General features: G+C 37.6%; 2 protein-coding genes across 2 annotated transcripts; both read right to left on the minus strand.

Annotated features, from left to right (window-relative positions):
- Positions 1-3,472: 3,472 nt before the first annotated feature.
- Positions 3,473-13,219, minus strand: aph1b (APH1B gamma secretase subunit). The gene is made up of 6 exons (XM_067613895.1): positions 12,908-13,219; positions 10,900-11,070; positions 9,299-9,372; positions 7,487-7,609; positions 6,171-6,298; positions 3,473-6,044 (listed from the first exon to the last, which is right to left on the minus strand). Exons 1-6 carry the CDS (start codon positions 13,018-13,020, stop codon positions 5,877-5,879), a joined length of 777 nt encoding a protein of 258 aa, XP_067469996.1. The 5' UTR covers positions 13,021-13,219; the 3' UTR covers positions 3,473-5,876.
- A 1,070-nt stretch (positions 13,220-14,289) lies between these two features.
- Positions 14,290-17,905, minus strand: LOC137189144 (troponin I, fast skeletal muscle-like). Its single transcript, XM_067598841.1, has 6 exons — positions 17,797-17,905; positions 17,670-17,706; positions 16,402-16,530; positions 15,199-15,288; positions 14,664-14,840; positions 14,290-14,480 (listed from the first exon to the last, which is right to left on the minus strand). The coding sequence occupies exons 1-6, from the start codon at positions 17,802-17,804 to the stop codon at positions 14,394-14,396; spliced, it is 528 nt and encodes a 175-aa protein (XP_067454942.1). The 5' UTR covers positions 17,805-17,905; the 3' UTR covers positions 14,290-14,393.
- Positions 17,906-21,024: the final 3,119 nt, after the last annotated feature.

Consider the following 21,024-nt stretch of genomic DNA (forward strand, 5'->3'; position numbering starts at 1 on the left):
TTTAATCTGGTGTCAGGTTTGATATTCCGGTCGGATGAATGCATGAATGCAGACTTCTGCCAGCTGAGCCAGCTAACTTCCAGTTAGTCCTCTGATAACTTGAATGTGGATAAACTAATTTAATCGTGCAGCTCTTCTAGACTTTCTAAATATTATCAGACCGAATGGTTCAAATTCTGATAGTGAAGCGGGTCATTTTGCAGGGGTTGTGTGACGCTTAAAACAATTTATCCACTGTTTTATAGCTGCTACTGTGGTGACAGAGTAGACTACAGCAGAGCCGATGACGTAAACACCTGTCGACAACAGTGTTTTTGTAATTACTCTCACTGCCAGAAGGAGGAGACAAAAATCCCACACTACAGCTTTAAATTAGTCTTTAAAGTCCCCCTCCAGTCAAAAATGTGTTTTTCTTCTTGTTCCTTCAGTTGATGTTCTGTGCTTGTTGAACACTGTGTGATTCTGGGCTGTCGGTGAAGAAAGTTGACAATCATGAAAGAAAAATAGTGAAATCTTCGGTTGTCAATCAAAAACAGCGTCCTAGATTTAACTGTGAGATTCGTATATGGACGACGGATTTGGAGCTTTGGTGACCAACATGTTGAAGCAAAATTGTGACAATGTGGCTGCTGCTATGACCCACATCTACAAACCAACCAATCAGAACACAACATGACATGTAGCCAGCATAAACTTTCATACGTCTAAATACGTCCACAAACTTTGCTGAATTTTCAAAACATCAGAGCTGCAGACGGATGACGAGATGATGACTTTTCTCTGCTTTCGTTTACTTTTTTCTATTTCCATCGTAGCGCTATGATTCACTATACATTCATCTCACAGTCTGACAGCATCAAACTGATGTCAAATAGTCTGACACAGACTGTGACCAAGAGTTTATCATAAGTGTCTCACACAATGTGACACACAATAACCTTACACCATCGTTGTTGTTTCACAGTTTTAAGGCGTGTACCTTTGAGCCTGATTTGTGACATCACAACAATTTTGGAGCCAATCGTGGTCCAGTATGCAACTTACACAAGTCTGATGTGGAAACTTGAAGCCTCGAGCACACAAACACTGTGAACAGACTTTACAGTGAAGTAGAAAACATATTATTATTAAAAACAGAGTATTTTTATACATCTTAAAACATGTCTGGGGAGGATCTTTAATTTCAGTTATCCATCTTCTCCTCTAACACCACCTGCAGGCTAAAACATCAACTTTGCAAACTAGAAACCTGCTCAGTGATGAACAAGATGCTCACTTCGATTTGAATCATCTTTTCGTTCCCAGTTTATGTGCTGTTCATTAAATGCAACATTTGCATTTTTGATGTAATGAACACTTTAGCTTCTGGGGGCCTTTAGTGGAGTTTTTGGCTTTTATTCCTGTTCTCTTATCATTTTAGATATTCAAGGGAGCAACCTTTTCCATAATAGCGTTTCAAAGGGAAACCCTTAATCTGTTTCTCTTTTATCTCTCATCAGGTGAACTCGTGTTCAGACCGTGACGACCTGATCTGAACCCGAGCATACAGCCTCCTAATACCTGACAGGAAACACAAATCTCAGGAGAAAACCCCCTTTAATATCGCGGAGGTGACCCCGGTGTCACCGGCATGTGAAAGTCTGGTTTTCGGCAGAGGAAACACTTCCTGCCTGTCTGTCTGTCTGCTGTCCCGGTAAAAAAAAAAAAAAGGCCTTTGACTGACTGGAGCCCTCAGAGACCCCGACAGGCTTTGTGTCGCCCAGCCGGGAGGTGTCTGCTTTCATAAATGGAAACAGGACCAGGAGAGGAGGGGGGAGGGGGGCAGACTGGAGGGAAGGTTTAGGAAGCAAAGTTAAAAAAAAAAAAAAAGAAGTTAAAATAATTTCTTATTTCTTGTCAGTGTCTTAATCACCTTCTTCTCCAGCTCCTGGTCTACACGGATGTGAAAGCAAGCATCTCTCTGAAGTATGCAAGGTTTTGTCCCATCACACACACACACACACACACACACACACACACACACACACACATACATACACAGTGCTGGAAACCTGGCGCCTGCTTTGTGCCCTGCAGACTGTTCATTAAAGGTCCCAAATGACATGAAGAGAACATTTTTTTTTTCTGTTGTAGTTTATGTGATTCTGCATCAAATGAGATGTTGCAGCAGGACTTAAAGGACGAGTTCACAATTTTTCAAGTCCGCCTTAAAACAACAGTCAGGTGTCCGAATGAGCATTGAAACAGGTTTTGCTCATTGTAATCATTGCTCCTGTTCATACTGGCGATTAAAAGATCCCCTTCAAATGTGCTTTCAATGTAAATGATGGAGGACAGAATTCACAAGCTTCGTTTTGAGCAAAAATGCATTTAAAAGTTTATGTTAAAATAATATGAAGCTGTTGAGCTGCAGAACAACGCTTGAAAGAAAAGTTGTTGTGAAGGGCTGCATTAATTATTCAGATCAGTGGCTTTATGTTGGACTGCTGGGTTGTTTGATGATGATAACAAAAGTGGTTCGATTTAAAAACTCAGAAGAAGAGAAGTTTCAGTAGAGCCGGAGTGAGCATCCTTAATCCCAAATATTACGTCATTTTCCAAAAGAAAAATAAGTCAAAAATCATGAAATTGAAACAAATAATCTATACAAGAATGTAACAAAGGTAAATAAAGCTGATAAAAATCTGACAATGTTAAATTTGGATAGAAAGATGAGAACTCTACATCTACATCTACTTTGTAGATATAGATGTCCCATTGGCTGATATGTGTCTTTGTATATGATTGGTTGTCTTTTATATTTTTTTTTTAAACTTTTTTCACCTTTTTTCATACCCAACTTACTTTATTTAAATGGTGTTTGTAATGTGTTTTATGATGACCCTGATGAAGACCACAAGCCGAAACGCGTCGATCAACTAATAAAGTCGTTCCTCATACTACAAGTGTTGCAGGAGTTCTCATCTTTCTAGACTTATTTCCCTTCTCCGTGCACCTTGGAAGTAGGTGAAGTTGTGCCAGAGACCCTCACTCTGCATCTACACTGTTAAATTCGGATGAAATGATTGTTTAAATGTACTAATGAACTATTGATAAGATATAAACTAATTAACCTTTAATGGCAGAAAAACTACACTAACTTTCCTACAAAACCTACATTTAGTTGCATCTAGCTGAACATTAATTTCTCTTTAAACACAAACTGGGCCGAACTGATAACACCCAACATTCAAAATGATTATTAATGATTCAGGAATACAAACAGAAAAATTCATTTAAGAAAGAAGCTCAAATATATGAACTCGCCTTCCTCGATTAATCTTCTAGTAAACTGCATTTCATGACGAAGCTTCTATTTAATCAGTATTTTACATATTTCCAGAATATCTGCTGAGTTAAAATAAGAGTTTCATGGCGTCTTTGTTGACATAAAGTTATAAATCATAAAGTAGGCTTGTGTGTGGATCCAAACTGTTGTTTCACTTAATTTTTAATAGTTCATGACCACAACTTTATCAGCTTTCTCCTCCCAACAGGTTTGTGTGCAGCAACATGAAATCAACAGATTGTGATGTTTAGATTAAAAGACATTAAACATAAAAAGATATAAACATTAGAAGACAACAAACATGTTCTCTCTCTCACTGTTAAAGGTTTGATTTAAAGGATCCTTCCAATTATTTTAACTTTTTTCTTTATTCAATCTTGATTTTAAAAAAAACCCACAAAATTCACTCTGCAGTTAAATCAATTTAAGTAACTGATCAATTATCATAAAAATTCAGTTACAACAGTCAGTTTGATATTTACAGTACATGCATTTCTTACATACTTCCTGTTTATTCTCAGGCATTCATGTCTAAGTAAAACATGAGGAGAAACCAAAACACCAAAAAAAAAAATCAGATTTATTTAAGAATTGAACAACCAAAGATGACTGGAATGATCCTTTAACAGCCTGAAAATCAAAGTGGACAAACTGTGTGGAGTTTAAAGACGCAGGTTGTGTGATCAGCATGGACGAGCCCCCGAGAATGATGGGAAATGAGCGTGTGGAAAGTGAAGGTTTAGGTCCAAACTAAACAGAATTAGGTGGGTTTTTTTTACTAGGTTTTGTTTAATATGACAACAAGATCAGCAAACTCAGAGGTCTACTTGTTCTTTAAATTAAGATGTAAATATCTGGAGTGCATCTGGTAAAGTCAACCAAAGATACAAGATTCACATCAATCATTCACTGATGTATTGTGGGAAAAATGATCAACAACTAGCCTGCACACATGCCATATATATGCCGCTTCTCTTCAATCATATATCAATTTTTACATGTGTTAACACTTCAAATTCAATTCTATCTGGAGTTAATCGTCAGCCCGACACGCTGAACACACAACTAGTCGCTAAAACTCGGCCGATCCTCATTAAAAAAAACACGGCAGATTGTAACCGACACAAACTGTACAAGTAGGACGACGACACACAAACACAACAAAAATCAGGTGCAAAAGAAAAACATTCATTGTTTGGAATGACTAACATGTCACATCAACTCCTGCGCTCGCTCACAAACAGCTAAAACATAAAAAAAAAAGGCAACAAAGAAATCGAACATTCAAAGATCACCTTCATCAGCTTATGTTCTTATTTATGAGTTTATGATGGTGTATATTATTTATAATGGTGAGGAAAAACAAAGTACAAAAAACCGTCTGCTAATCTGAAAAGAAGCCGAGAGCTTTTATTTGACTCTGGGTACCTTTAGATAAAGACTTTATTATCTTCTAACCTGGAGATATTAAACATTTATCTTTTCCCAATCATCATAAAAAAGCTAATTTTCTGTCAGGTAAATGACAGAAGCTGCAGGTGTCGGAGCCTTTCAAAGGTAAAATCTGAATTCTTGACCAATTCCAATTTTCTGATTCCTCTTCTGCTTGTTTCCACTTTATCTTCACTGCCTTTTAGAATGAGACAAAACTTGTGATCACTGCGCTGACATTCAGATAATCTGCTGGAACAGTATTAAAAAAACATAGTGATGTCCATGACTGTGCAAATTTCATTTGTTGAAATGGAAATTTTGAGCATTTTAGCCTTCAAATTAGCAGATAAATAGTCCAGTTTAGAATCAAAATAATTCACCACAACAAGTCATGATGACATAATCTATACCATGTCCTGAAGATCTCAAATTAACTGGGATTAAAATAATAATAATAAATACCAGACGTGTCTCCTCTCAGCTGCTGTGTTCATTTAAATTCAAAGGCAGGACTAAAGATGATGCATCACAACTTTAAAAAAAAGGTGAAAACCTGTGACTATCTACATTTTTAAAAATGCATAAATATATACACAAAGAGTTTTGTTCATGAATGATAAATCCACCCTTTGAAAGATGTGACACATTTGAAAGAAGAAAGCTTTGATGAGCTTTGATAAGAGTTGAAAACATTGGAATCTGTTTAATAATTAAAGACTGAATTGAAATATATTTTGCCAGTTTGTTCACTTTGTTATTAGCCAAACATTTTGGATTTTTTGAATAAAATGCTTTCATCAGATCTGAATTAAATCCATACAAACAAAATGAGCTTCTGAACTAGACATGAATCACTGTCAGAGATAAAAAATAATCTCCATCTTTGCGTCTCTCCTCCGGGAAACACTCACTGCTTTTAACTGTTTTTTTTTTTTTTTCTTGTGGACATTAGCTGATGAAATACCCCGGTGGGTGTAAAGTGAAAAAGCAGATTAACAGAGGGTTAACACTCCTTAACTGTGTTTAGTGTGTGTGTGTGTGTGTGTGTGTGTGTGTGTGTATGAACTCGGTGATCTTTGGATAGAGAGTCCTGCACGCTGCCTGGCGTGCTGCGTTATCTGGGCCGGTGATTGGCGAGCAGGAAGTCCTTGTCTTTGCAGGTGAGGCAGAGTTTAAGGTTCCTGAGCGAGCCGCCGGCGGAGTAAAACGCCCAGACGCCCATCAGGAACAAGATGACGTAGGTGGGAACCAGGCTGGCGACGTACTCCGGGTTCTGGAAGGTCTGCACGAGAAAACAGGAAACAGAAATCAACACCAAACAAGCCTCACAACCACACCAGCACGGCCTTTTGCTTTTGTTTCTTCTAACCCTAACCCTAACCCTAACCCCCCCCCCCTCATTACTCACCAGACAGGAAACAATGAGGTGGCTGATGACGACAGCAGCTACCGCCCACCAGCGCTGCTTCTCGCAGGCGTCGAAGAAGACAACGCCCCAGAACATGTGGAGGAGGATGATGGCCATGGTCATGAAGGCTGAAAAAACGAAAGTGTTAAAAATAAAAAAAGTGTAGCGCTACATGCAGGACTCATCTAACATATTTCCCAGAATGCCTTTTGACAACCCCCAGACAAAATGGCAAAGTACATAGAGTAGCTAATAGCTGATGGATTCGGCTTTGTCCAAAAAACGTTAAAGACTCTGGAAACGTGGCTTGAAATCATAAAAATGCATATATGATATGAAAGTTGAGTGTCTCATTAAGCATCCACAAAAATCAGAATGAAAATAAACATTCATAACTATTAGAAAACTGAGCTCAAAAACAGCTCATTTGGCTGCTCAAACCATTTCAGATCACATTTGATTGACAGCTCACTTTTAGCTCAAGTACTGTTTTATTTTATACTCATTCACTAAAAAGTTTTGCTGATATGGAATAAAAAACCAAATCTATCAAATGGACTCTACTTGGTTAGAAAGCTTGACTAATCGACTAACTAGCAAAACAGGTTAGACCACCCAAATCTGTGTTTTTATTTAACTATACCTCCCGGAGTATGATGCTAATCGTTTTAGCATTCTCCATTCACTTACATGAAACGGTTAGCATTAGCTTTTCTATTCAAAACTTTTGAGCTTATTATCAATTACCCCAGTGGTCTACTAGTTATCTTGACTAATCAGCTAACTAGCAGACTAGAGTAGACCACACATATCTGTTTTTATTGAACTATACCTCCCAGACACTTTTGAGCTACTTATCTACTCAGTGATTAATACAGATTTGGATGGTGTACCCAAGTCTGCTAGTTAGCTTAACATAGTAACTTTCAAACCATATCAGGCTAATTTGAATTCTCATTCTAGCTAGCAAAGAAGCAAAGAAAAGTGCAGTGCATTGTTTTCTCATGGGAGAGATGAGAGTGTTGTGAAGTCAGCTTGGCCAGATAGCCACGTCAATCATCTTTATCTTAAATATGACTGGGCAGGTATTTATTATGTAATAAATTAGCTAAATTAGCTTAGCCCCGCCTAAATGCAACCCAGTAACAAGTGAAGGGAGAGAAACTTTCTAAAGAATTACATAGACTATGTCTAAGGCTGTGTTCTCATACTTTTTAGGTGTTTACTATATGCACATTAGATCCCAAATTACATGATTAATAGCCAATCATGGATTTGCCTTTCCAGGGGCTTTAAGTTTCTGTGGGAACTGGTACCTGAGGACAGGAAGTAGTGCTGTGAGTCTCCGTGGATCCCGATGGTCCCCGGCCCCACAGAGTCAGCCAGGATGTTCACCACGGAGAACGCTCCGCTCATGAAGCCGAAGCCGAGGCCGGACACTGAGACAGAATAAAAAAAACAGAGGAACATTTAACACTGGAGTCCAGTTGCTGTTTATTTTCATTGCTGATTCATCTGCCAATTAATTTTTCAATCACTTGTTTTGGCTGTAAAATGTCAGAAAATAGTGAAAAATGTTTGAGGCGACATCTTCAAAACCCTAAAATATCCAGTTTACTGTCACAGAAGACAAAGAAATCATCAAATCCTCAGATTTGATTTAATTAATTTTCTGTCGATGGAGTGATTGTTGCTCTAGCTGCGTTATCAGCTGACATTAGCTTATCACAATATCAGTTATGGTGTTTATATCACACGATAAGCAACAGAAATGCTAAAGATGTGTTGAAGGTAATTTCGAAACATACTTTGTCCACTGGAGAACAGGTTGTTATGTGTTTATGTTTACTCCAGTGAGGTAGTATTGCTTCTCTATAACATTGGGGGACGTGAGTGAGACAGATTTTTTAAAAAAAGACTAGAAATACAACCTCATGGTCGTCTGCCTCCACCAACCAGTCAACATGCAGTTTACGTCCATGTCTGTCCACACTCATAATATTTGTTGTGAAGACGTTAAAGGAATTTAATAAAAAAAAGGTATTAAGTGTATTTTTCCTTGCATGTGTTCACATGTTTAGTCAATAAAGCTGACAGTAGCCTGACAGTACACGCTGCTTCAGATATGGACGCTGCTGCAAAGTAGCCGAGATTAGAACCGAGAACCGAGATTAGTGTCACTGATTCAGTATCTGATCAAATATGAAATATGGTCACAATCTCTCCTTCTGTTCCTGAGTTATGGTGTTATGAATAATGAGCAGAAAAGTGTTTTTGCAGAATATTATGATGTCACAGTGAAGTTGACCTTTGACCTTTTTTGATATAAAATGTCATCACTTCATCATTTCATCCTCTTAGACATTTGTGTGAAACTTTGTCATAATTAGCGTATGAATTCTTGAGTTATGGCGAAATAAACGTGTTTTGTGAGGTCACGGTGATTTTGACCTTTGACCACCAAATTCTAATCACTTCATCTTTGAGTCCAAGTGGACGTTTGTTTCAGATGTAGTGAAATTCCCTCCAGGCGTTTCTGAGATGTCACGTTCATGAAAACGGGACGGACAGACAACCTGATAACATAAATCCTCCGGCCTCAGCGTGGAGGCTTAAAGATAAACTGCAGCAGAGACAGAGATATCCTGACTTTTAATCTCTAGTTAAACTCCAAACACCCTTCATCCTACGCTTCCCATGACGCATCTTGATAGCACATTTCATTAGATCCTCTCTGCCTGGTAAATACCCACAAGTCCAGTCCCCCAGTTTATATCACAGGCTTTCCATTAAAGTCACCAACCGCAAACCAAAATAACACCGATGACATCTTCAGTTTTATGTTCTCAGATGTGACAAAGAACCACAAAAGACATCATACAAATATTTTCACAGGCTGATTAGTGCGACCATGACAAATAAACTGAATTAGATGTGTAAAATCAGTGGAGTTCCCCCTCAAAAACTGATTTTTTTAAACACTTTAATCTAAATATCAAAGGTGATGAGACGACAGGTGAACCATGGTGCCTTCTCTCATTTCAACAAAAATATAATCATCTTGATCAGCAGCTGAAAATCTGGATTAAAACTTTTTCTAAAGCAAGAGATATGAAGACGAACTGTACCGTAGGCCAGCTGCCGTATGGAGATGGGCATGGTCTCCTCCTGACTGAGAGTGAGGAGGCCTTCATTGGCTTTCCTGCAGGAAAACAAACACACACACATAAACACACACATCATGATCTCAGCTGTTAGTGTCACTGTGACGCCGTAAAACGAGAGCGTCAATAGGAAACATGTATGTCAGCGAGCGGAAGACGACACGAGCTGCAACAATGAGTCTTTAAAGAAAAAGATGAAAGGCGGGAAAAGTGGCACGAACTGTGACACCAAAGAAGATCAACACACTGAAACTACTCAGTTGTGATAACGATGATGATTAGTGTGTACAGAAGTGTGTGCAGAAATATTACTTATATATTACTCTAGTGTACATACTATTTATTAGGTTCTGTTCGTACTGTTCATATCTTTTACATTTTTGTATATTGTTTTGTTTATTTTCTATACATCACAATTAGATCCATTATTTCTATCATATAGAACCTCTGGTCTATAATCAATTATGTGTATTAGTTTATATGTATATATCTCTATATGTACTTTTGGCTTCTGGTATTTACTGTGTGTAATGACAATAAAGTTGAATATAAATTAATATCAACAAAAAATGTTTTAAAAGTTTGTTTGACATTGTGTCTTTGTGTCCATCAGATTTTTGACCGAGGAAACATAACTCCATAACAACAAAGTGAGCTGTTTGGAGTTTCTGTTTTCTTCACTTTGTGTCTTTTTTACTGTCACACAATCGACGCCTTGTCTCGACACTGCAGTCAGCTGACTGACCTTTAAACAAATATGGCAGAGATTTTACATGTTTTTTCACAAACTTTCTACTGCTGTAGAAAAGTTGTAGCATTTTACAGTCTTAAACACTTGTTGCAATCTTCTGCTCCTCCACTGGTTTCCTGTACAAACTTGAAACTTACTTTAGTTCTAAAATTCAGAGTTTTGGCATCAGACGGTTTTTATCTGCACCGTCATGGATTTCATGACTCAAATAAGTTTCAAGTCTCTGCGTGTTGAAAGTCAATAAGTTGTTTTTTTAGGCAGCAAAGACGTTCAGACATATTAAAACTGTAGAGGCCTCCAGTAGCTGCTGATGCTCAATAACATGAGCTGGTCTGAGTGTGTCGTGTATCCAGCTGGAAAAATGACACAATTTAGGCTCCTGAAAAAAGTCTTTTGACTTTGCTGTCCATGGACTATTGTCCCACAATGCAATGCACAAAGGAAATGGAGCTGGATGCAACTATTAGTCGACTGACATAAAATTAATTTTTATTTTTGGCATTTTTCTTTAAAAGTTACAAAAACGATTTTTTGATTATCAAAATAATTGTGTAATAATTTTCTGGTGATCAACTAATCGATTAAACAACTAACTGTTGCAGCTCTAAATACAAGCAGTAAAAACTCACCTGTCAGAAACAAGATACTAAAGATTAAATTAATAGTTTCTGAAAGTAAATTTCTGTCATAAAGGACGTGATGGAAACCTGATAACAATCATTATGATGGTAAAAGGCTCAGAGTGAATATAATCTGAATAATTGAGAACAACAGTGTGTGAAACCATCAAACAGCTGTGAAAGCTGCGACTTACTTCAGCAGCTTGTAGTAAGCAAAGCGGAAGGTTTCCTGCAGCAGGACGGACAGCACCACGCCGAAGATGAGCAGACCTTTCTGCTGCGATGCGCTCTCTTTGTTACTGATCTGAACCGAGATGAACCAGACGAGAGACGACAGCAGCAGAGACACCAGCCAGAAAAACGCTCTGACAGGGAAAAAACACACATAACATACATGATTAATTATATGAAAAAAAGAGAGGAATGTATTATTTTGCATGAAGTCAGCCTGATTCTATGTATATTTACATAGACATACTGTCTTACACTGTCTAAATAAGTGCTCTAAGGTAAGTAATTCACACAGGGCATTCACTTTTCAACAGGTTGTCCATTTCAGGTACAAAACCAGGCAGAAGTGTCCTTTATGACTCACTGAGCACAAGACAGCCGGACATGAATGTTAATTTCATCACCCTTGACATTGAATGGCAGGTTGCTCCATTCAGCACCAAGTAATAATAAGAAAAAAAACAAAAACAAAACTGAACAAAACAATCTCACTTCAAGGTCCATTTAGTAGCTGTTCTGGAACTTTCAATCACATTTGCTAATGAAGATAATGATAGAAAGTTTCAGAGCAGCTACTAAATGGACCTCGATTTGAGGCTGTGTTGTCAACTGCTTTTTACAAGGTCAAGAATGAGCTTTTAAATCTCAGGTGTTTCTAATATTTACCTTCGACCCCTCGTTCATGCTGTATAGGAGGTAAAACACCTTCTGAGTTCAGTTGAATCAACACCTCTTCCACACACTGTCACCAAACTCAACATTTTAAACACTTTATGTACACGGAGAGCTTTAAAGTTAAGAATTGGTCATTGAACCTGCAACCTCCAAGTTACAAACCCACTTTAGGCCACTACTGATTACTGACAGACTGGAAAGCATTAGAGGACAGTGTTTCCCTGTTGAGCTGTGGTGGAAGTATAGTAACAAAAAGAGGGACTTTGGCACTAAAAAGACTGTAACGTTGAAAGATATCTACTTGATTTGACTCATTTGGACGCTGAAGCTTCATATTAGCTTCAGATAAACTTGACTGTGGATTTTGGCCTCCATCACTTCCATTGTAAGATCATTATGAAGGAATCTTCTAATGGTCAGTATGAACAGGAGGAATGATTACATGTTCATTTGTGCTCCTGACTGTATTAAGACAAACTTGAAAAATTGCAAACCCATCTTTTAAATTACTGTCAAATGACTGTATATGTTTGTCTTTAATTTTAGACAGCCGTTTGAACTTCAAGTTTAGCACCACTTGTGCAATTTGTGTGTGCAGCTTTAATTTCTTCTGCTTGTGTACACTGTCAGAAAAAACAATAAGCTAATGTACTGATTCTGTACTGTTTATTAAACGATCGTTTATTTGTCTTAATAATGTCAAAGCAGCTGAGGCTACTGAAGTGTTGAGTTAAGTTCAGCCTGTGTGTAAGTGACAGACAATCGGTGCCACCCATTCAAACCCTTCGTCATAGACAGTTCCATTATCGGACATTATCGGAGTTCCATTATCTACGATAGTGCTTGTTTGGCCCTTTTCATTATTGTTCCTTGTCTCTAAAATAACTTTATCATGATTAAATAGGAGATCAGTGTACGATACCAGCTGATAAAAGGATCGGAAGAACATCAGGAAAAATGTCTTCAGTCGGAAGCTGTGATCACAAAATATTTGGACTCTAAAGTTGTCGAATGGTTAGTGTATTTATGTGTGTATCTTTATATAAAGGTCTGAACACCTTTGACTGGGTGATTGTGTGAGTTTACAGTAAGAAGGAAATGAAGTATAACAGCACAGTGTCCGATAATGGAAGTAGAGCATAGCTCGCTACTGAAGCGGTCTGTTAGCTCACAGGCTAGCTGTGGTAAACACTGCCGTTTATCCATTTAAACGCAGCGGAAGTGCTGTTATCGCCCCATTTTGACAAAGATAAGTTTCCTGTCACTCTGCTGTGATGAAGGTACGTTAACTCTCACCCTGCTATGAGGAAAATGACCCTCAGCGGCTCCCGGGCGATGGTAAACAGGAACAGAGCGATGGCCGGGCCGAAGGCGATGAAGGTGCAGCCGAAAAACACTGCCGCCGTCATTTTGGCTGTTTCTGGGTAAAATCAGCGGCCAGCAGCGCCACACACAGCGCCTTGTCTTGTTCTCTAAAAAGGTGATAAGCAGGTTACTTCTATTATTTTACTAGTTAACCTGCTTTTGTCACTGCTGCTGCTGTGGTTTCCTTTAAGTGCTTTCAGCAGAGTATCACAGGTTAGCTCATGTCGTCACACGTCCTCACGTGACCGAGGAAAAAAAAAATTACCGTAAAACTTTATTGAAAAAGGGAAGAAATGACAAACAGTCACCAACATTGAATGTTTGACAGCATTTAACAAAACTATAATGTAATTACAAAAAGGACATTGATACTAATGATTAAACAAAAAATGAATAAATAATTAAAATATTTTGGTAATGAAAAAGGACAATTAAATTAATGTTTTGGAGATGAGACTGGAGTTTTCAGGGCCTCAGGACAGTTTCCCACTCGGTAATCCAGCTGTGCTATTAAGAATAAAATGATGGGTTGCACAATTTTACTACCCACATGTTAAGCAAACACTTTGCACAACAACCCAACACATCCTCCCTCAACTGCAAACTGCTGTTTCCCACATCCAGAGCCTCCGTTCCTCACTGTGACCTTCTTTTTCTTAACATTTCTGTTATTTGACTATTCAGAATATATAACTAAATGTATAACTCTACATTTTACTTTAACTGCAGGAACATGTAAACATTTTGTTTGTTTGTTTGTTTAATGTCATGTGCACGTATTTGATTTTCACACAAGGCAATAAAAAAGAAACATACTCAATTAACAAAAGTTTGCCGTTAACTAAAAAAACACAACATTAAATTCAATTAAAATAATAATATTATCATTAACAGCCAGAAATGAATAAAATTGAGTTTTAGTTGCCAGCTGCTAAATCTGCAAACTCACCTTTATGTCAGTTTTCAAGTGTTCCCTAAATACTATTATTATTACATAATGATAATGATACTAATAATAATATTCATCATATATGTAAATAACTTCTCAAAACTCTTTATTAAGGCCTTTTTTATGGTTTAAATTAGATTTTTATTGTTCTGATGTATTTGATCTGTTTTGTTTGTTTTTCCTTCTTTAAATCTTGTTTTATTTCATTTCATTTTTCTACTTTAAAGTATCTGATTTCTCTTGTTTCCTTGTTACCACTTGTAGTCCTGAAATGTATCTTGATTTACCTGTGTAGAACATGTTATTTCAGTCATGAATTAAATTAAATTCTGTTGAATTATTGCCATGAAACACAAAAACACTGCATGATTTATTCCTTTTTATTATTTATACAACTTGTCAACAATGTGGACACCCAGACGCACAGTAATACACAGAAATGAATAATGCAGATCAACACACTGGATTTCAGGCCTCTGTCTCGAACATCTTCTTCCTGCCGTCCATCCCGGCTTTGTCTTCAATGTTCTTCCTCCAGTCGCCGGTCTGCTTCTCCTGAGAGAAACATGAGCAAAAACAAGAACCAGGTAGATTTCAAAGCACATATGAGGTGGCGATAACGACGATTATGGCTTGTTGTTTTATCTTAAACTTTGATTTCAGAGATAAAAACACAGAAAACGTCAAACATCAAATGTAATCATGCTGAAACTGTCCGTCAGTGTCTAATGTACGCACCTCGTCTTTCACCTCCTTCTTGACCTGCTTCAGGTTGGCTCTCAGGTCCATGGATACTTTGTGTTTGGACCCCAGCAGGGCGGCCAGCATGGCGTCAGCCGACATCCGCACCTTCTTCAGGGCCGGCTTCTTAAACTTCCCGTTCAGATCCTGAACCATCAACTTCAGGTCGTCGATCTGTCGGAGAAGACAGTTACTCAGACTATCTGTAGTAGGAAAGTGTGTATGTCTAAACACCTATGATCGGCTTAAATGAGGCGGGTTGTGTCGCCTTGTAAAACCTTTTAGCTTTAATGTTTTATATTGTTCATTGTCCAGAAACACAATGCACAATTTAAGAAAAAGACAATTTGGAGCTCTAATTCAAATGAGCTCTAGTTTGAATAAAACATGGTGTAAAACATTGTCACAATCAGTGAGAGTCAAACAAACAGACAGAATAAACTGACTGTGAAGAATAACTTACTGGGTTTACAGTTTATTTGTATTTAAATGAACAAACAGGTGACAGGAAGTCAAACTTTAGAAGACGTACCTCCTTGTTGGACTTGTTCACTTTGATCTCCATGTCGTATCGTTCCTCGTCCACCAGATCGATCTCCTTGTGAAGTTTTCGGCACAGCTCCTGGTGGGGTGACAGACAGGAAACAGAGACAGTAGATGAGTCTTTATATTGCTGATGGAAACTTTTTTCACAAACACGCCCAACTTACTAAACAGGGGACTCACTCTCTGAACATTTTGTGTTATGGACATACAGCTTCTGCTCTCTGTGTTTGTTTGAATATAGCATAAGACAATAAAGCTTTTTACATACAACACAATATTCCTCGACAGGATTCACACTATTGTTATCCAGATCTTTATTATTGTGTGATTGCTGTCATGCTATGGGGGGCATTTTGCTGGCATGATTTGGGTCCACTTATCCCCTTAGAGGGAAGGGTCACTGCTAATCAATACAAAGTTATTCTGAGTGATCACCTTTATCCTATGATGACACATTTGTATCCTGATGAGAGTGGTCTCTTCCAGGATGACAATGCCCCAGTTCACAGGGTTACGTGCATTTCCTAGTTCGTGTTACAGTCCTAATTCCTAATTATTCAAGTTAAAAAGGACTTCACAATAAAATGCTAAAGTGACTTTTTAAACACAATGTAACTATTTATCTGACAAACCAATACAACAGCTGCTGTGTTAAGGTAGGTTTGCTTGATTTCATTTGGTCGTCTCTGACAAAGCTTCCTCACAGATAAAACTTTACGGCAGAGTGCTTTCTTGGATGACGTGGCTCAATATTAATTGAGGAAGATGACTTCATATTAAATATCCTCAGCCACATATTCTTGGAAATATAAAATTAAATGAGCAACTTCACATTTTACAATCACAGGCTATAAAACACCTTTTGATGGCAGAAAGCCCGAAACAGTAGTCGAACGCGCCACATCTGCCCACAACACAATGCTCTTCCTTTAGTCTTCCGCTATTAAAACCTGACAATAAAACTTTATTTGTCAGAATCAAATGATTAAAATGGATGGCCTTGAGACGAAATACCATATAATAGAATAGAATAAGTACAGCACATACCCAGTTGACTTGAACTAAAACTGTACATCAGCTCTACAGTCACTACACTCATCCTGCCAACAACTACGTCAGTCATGTTTGTGTGAAGGGTGTTGTGAACATCTGTGAGTGTTTTTCTGTCGTCCAGGTGGTCGAGGTTTACCTGGAGCTCCTGCATGCAGCCTGGGATGGAGAGATCGGGGCATTTCTCCTCCATGTACATCATCTTCTCTTTCTCCTTCTCCTCTGCCTCTTCCTTCAGCATCGCCTCACCGATCTGCAGCAGCAAGCTCTGAGGAGGAAGAGGAGCAAACCATGCTCATAGGTTCATGCCGAACACAGAGAAACTTTCCACTTTCAGGAGATAAATGTGAAATAATCTCTAAGCATACATCATTCTGCACAGTGAAGCTCAAACATCCAACTGAAGGAACAAGAAGAAAAACACATTTCTGACTTGAGAGGGAATAATGAGGAAAGTGAACATATACAATAATGTGCAAAAGTTTTAGGCACTTTAGATGTTTAGATTCTTATCCATGATGCAGCACCATCAGAGAGGCGTCTGATTGGTCCCAAATGTATTTCTGCAGCATGACAACAGCCCCAAACATCCAGCCAGAGTCATAAAGACCTATCTTCAGCTACAGGAAGAACAAGGCGACAGATGGTTCGGCCCCCACAGAGTCCTGATCTCAACATCATGGAGTCAGTCTGGGATTAACATGAAGAGACAGAAGCAGCTGAGACGCTGAAATCCACAGAAGAAGAACTGTGGCAACTTCTCCAAGATGCAGGAACAACCGACCTGCCGAGTACCTGAAACACTGTGTGCAGGTGAACCGAGCTGCTCACAGCAAATATTGATTTCATTTAGGTTTCTCCTGTTTACTTATTTTAGTTAATTGATAAATAAAAAAAACTATTGATGGCATTATTTTCGAAAGCCTCCTCACTCCACTTTTAGTGCCTAACACTTTTACACAGTACTGTATGTATAAATTTGAGAGATGCCTTTTGATTACCTTTTGGACAACCAATGAACAGCTGATCAACATCATCACAGAAGCTGCTGATAGGGCAAAAAGTAATACTGTATATTTCATGATCTATTCATTTGTTGCACTAGAAATGTCAGTTTAATGAAAAAAAGCAGCAGTGAATTAATGTTGACAGTCTTTTTCTGCTGTTTTCTCCTTAATCTGGTTGGTTGTTTAATAAATGGTAAATCTCTAAATAAATGGTTTGTATGTACAGGAAAAAATGTGGGTTTCTCATTATTATCATATCATATTTTTCTTAATAAAATACCATGTTTAATTTATGATGGTGATGATGATATTTCCTTTCAGACTGATAACAGGAGAGCAACATACCAAACACAAATTTGAAACTTTAAAAACTCAAGGCATCATCACCATCTTACTGTACCTTGAGATGATTCCTCCGGCACGTCGACATCTTTTTTCTTTATAGAAAAAAGAAGAAGAACGATTAGAGTTTGTCTGTGAGTTTTGTGGATTCAGAGAGTCATCCCTCAGTGTGATCAATAACTTACTCTGCCATCCTGACTGCAGCTGACTCCTGCCTGCGGCCAGTAGAGGAGAAGAAAGATGAACGGAAACACTTCGGGGTCTCTTTATAGATGTTGGTTCAGTGTGTGTGTGTGTGTGTGTGTGTGTGTGTGTGTGTGTGTGTGTGTGTGTGTGTGTGTGTGAGGGACCAGCAGCAGTTGTCCTCAGAATTGAATTTCAGACACAAGGGTCGACGGCGGCGGCAGCTGAGCCTGAAACAAATGCTCCAGGAATTTTTCTTCTGGAAGCATCTCCAGACAATGTGGGACCATGATGAGAACTCTAGTTTAAGGTTTTTAGGTTTGGATTTATCTTAAAATGATCTCTTCTTAAAGGATACAGCTGGTGATACATTATTATTACAAAAAACTATAAAAAATACATCAGTGAGCTACACAGTTGCAGTTGGTGACATGTTCCTTCATCACCATGAACACAAACACTGTGGTTTATTTTGACTCAATCACACACACACACACCGTCCTGCTGCCAGAAATACTCTCTAGAGCACCAAATATGTATTAATCCACAGCTGAAAATAGTCCCCGACAAATGTACCGTTTCCTCCTGTTTGAGTAACGTTTCCTAAAAACCACAGTGACCAGCTGTTTCAGGAAGTTAATGAACCTTCTTTTAAAATATATTTGTGACATGTTTTTAGAGATTTATATTCAGGGATTTCATGTCAGAAAGTAGAGACAGACTAACACATTGTTGGTTTGCCATAAAAACCTTAAGAGTGAACTGTAAACTGAATGAATGAATTTTTATTTTTATGTCCCACATGACACACAATAATACAACATCTGAACAACAACTTCCAGCAATTGACATTCATGTTCAATCAAAACAATATGAAAGCTGCCTTTACAAAACATTTTTTCTTAATGACCAGGCATCTTCCAAGTAATCAATATCAATATAACATCCTGTTTTTAAATTTAAAGGTGAGATACAACATCTCAGTTGGGCACACAGAGATCTTTTCCTTTTTGGCAGATTACTTTTTTATTTATTCCATCATATGTTCTGAGTTTTGACTTATTCCAAATCTTATTAAGTTGTTTTTCTTCACACTAAAAATCACTGGGTTCAAATTTTACCCAGTTTGTGTCAATATAGCACCAATACAACATTAACTTCACCCAGTAAGAATCTGGTATTTTAACCCAGTGTTACACACAACAAGCTTTAGCTAAAAACTGCCACAAATGTATTGTTTCTTGCACAAAATGATGTGTATATGACATTCAAAAGATACACAAGCTATTAACAACTTATTGCAAACTGTGACATGTGAGTTTAAAAAGAGTAGAGCGGATTATAACAAGCTTAAGTTTGGGTAAATAAACTGATATGTAAATTACCTAAAATAACACTAAAACTGGGTCAAAACAATCCCTACAGTAAAGTTTTAATCTGGTGATTTTAAGTGTATTTAAACAACAAAATCTTTAATTCTTTCTAAACATACGCTTCCTCACACCCTGCTTTTTGAAATAACGTGTTCATGTACTCTGACCGAGGATCACATGTCTGTGTTATGATATTGTTGTGAGAGATATAAGTGGCTTCAAGAACATGAAGCAGTCGGTGGTAAATCAGCTTAAAGGTAATCCATAACTGAATGAGACGCTTGAATCAGAACTCAGATATCAGTAGAGTGTTTGATGTTAAAGAAAGTCTTTGTCCTGTGATATTTAATTAGAGGATAAACCCCCTTGAGATGCATCATCTCGTTTCCGAGGGGGTCCTCCGGGGGCCCGATCAGAAAAAAAAATAAAACCAACGCTGCTCTATAACGGCAACGACAGCTCAGTCTCCTGAACCGTGGAGGGATTTTCTCTGCTGTCCTCGGTTTCCTCTGAGTCAGCGTTAATCAACTCAGCTGCGGTCTGTAACAGCTGACTGCTCCGTTCATCTGTCTTCAGTTTGCTTCATTCCTGCTACTTAACAAACAGCAATGAGTTCTCAGCAGTGACGTGAAGAAGTAATTAAAACTCACATTCAAGTAGAAATGAAAACATCTTGCTGTGGATGCTGACTCAAATAAGAATGAAAGCATCTGATATCAATTGTCATCGAGTTTCAAGATGAAGCAAGTTGTGCTTAATGGAAAAAGATGACTTTCTTATAAATGTAAATATCAGATTTAAAGAAGCCATCGTCAGCAAAGAATTACAATATAATAACATAAAGAACTGTTAAGAGGTAAACACCATTTAAATGGAGAAATCAGGATTTGTTTCCAAAATGAAATTCTCTTAAGGACAGGTGTCTGAATACACCTGCCAGCTTCACCAGTATGTTCTTGTCATTCCCTGCTCTGGCAACTTACTGGTCTGTGATCTTTAAAACATTATCAGAGGCACTTAATATTGATTTAATATTGATTTTCCGATACAGCAGCAGACATATTTGGTAGCACAGATAGAAAACAATAAGGAAAAGACAAAACATCATTGCTTTTACAAAAAGAATATTATTACACTGGAAATCAACAAATCCACCTAAAGTGTGTGAGGTTGAATGACCTGATGCAATTCATAAGTTAGAGAAGATATATATATATATTTTTTTTTTTAATGTCTGTTCCTCTAGGTGAGTGTAGTCGATGTTTAGGTGGGTAGATATGTTGTTCATTATAAAACAATTTAAAAAAGGAAATATTCGTCTAAGTTCATGTTTACTGTATTTTGTTCTTGCCAATATTTCCAAATAAATTTTTGACTTTCTCATTTTTATTCCCTAGTCTGTAACTTACCCACATAATGGAAATAATAGAGTTTATTAAATGAAATTCTGCTCCTCAAAATATGACATTTGACACACTTTTTCCTAACATAATGTCCTGATTACTCAGATTTGTAGAGATCTGAACAGATTTCAGTGGAAACTATTTTCTCCTATATATATATATATATATATATGAAGAAAAAAACATTTAGCAGATGTTCATACACACATCTGTCAGATCATCACAAATATGTTTTCTGTATATACACAGTAGTGACTTTAACTTGCATAAATAGATTGTCATTCCAGTATGAAAATCAAAATACAAATTTAATACAAGACGTGTGTGAATGAGGGTAAAAATCCTCCTAAAATGAGGAAACACTCAGGTCCTTTACTTCAGTAAAATACAAGTAAACAATGTAAAAATGTTCCATTATGATTAAAAGTCCTTCATTCAAAATCCTACAAGTATC

The sequence above is a fragment of the Thunnus thynnus genome, chromosome 1 (genome assembly GCF_963924715.1).
Source record: "Thunnus thynnus chromosome 1, fThuThy2.1, whole genome shotgun sequence".
NCBI lineage: Eukaryota > Metazoa > Chordata > Actinopteri > Scombriformes > Scombridae > Thunnus > Thunnus thynnus.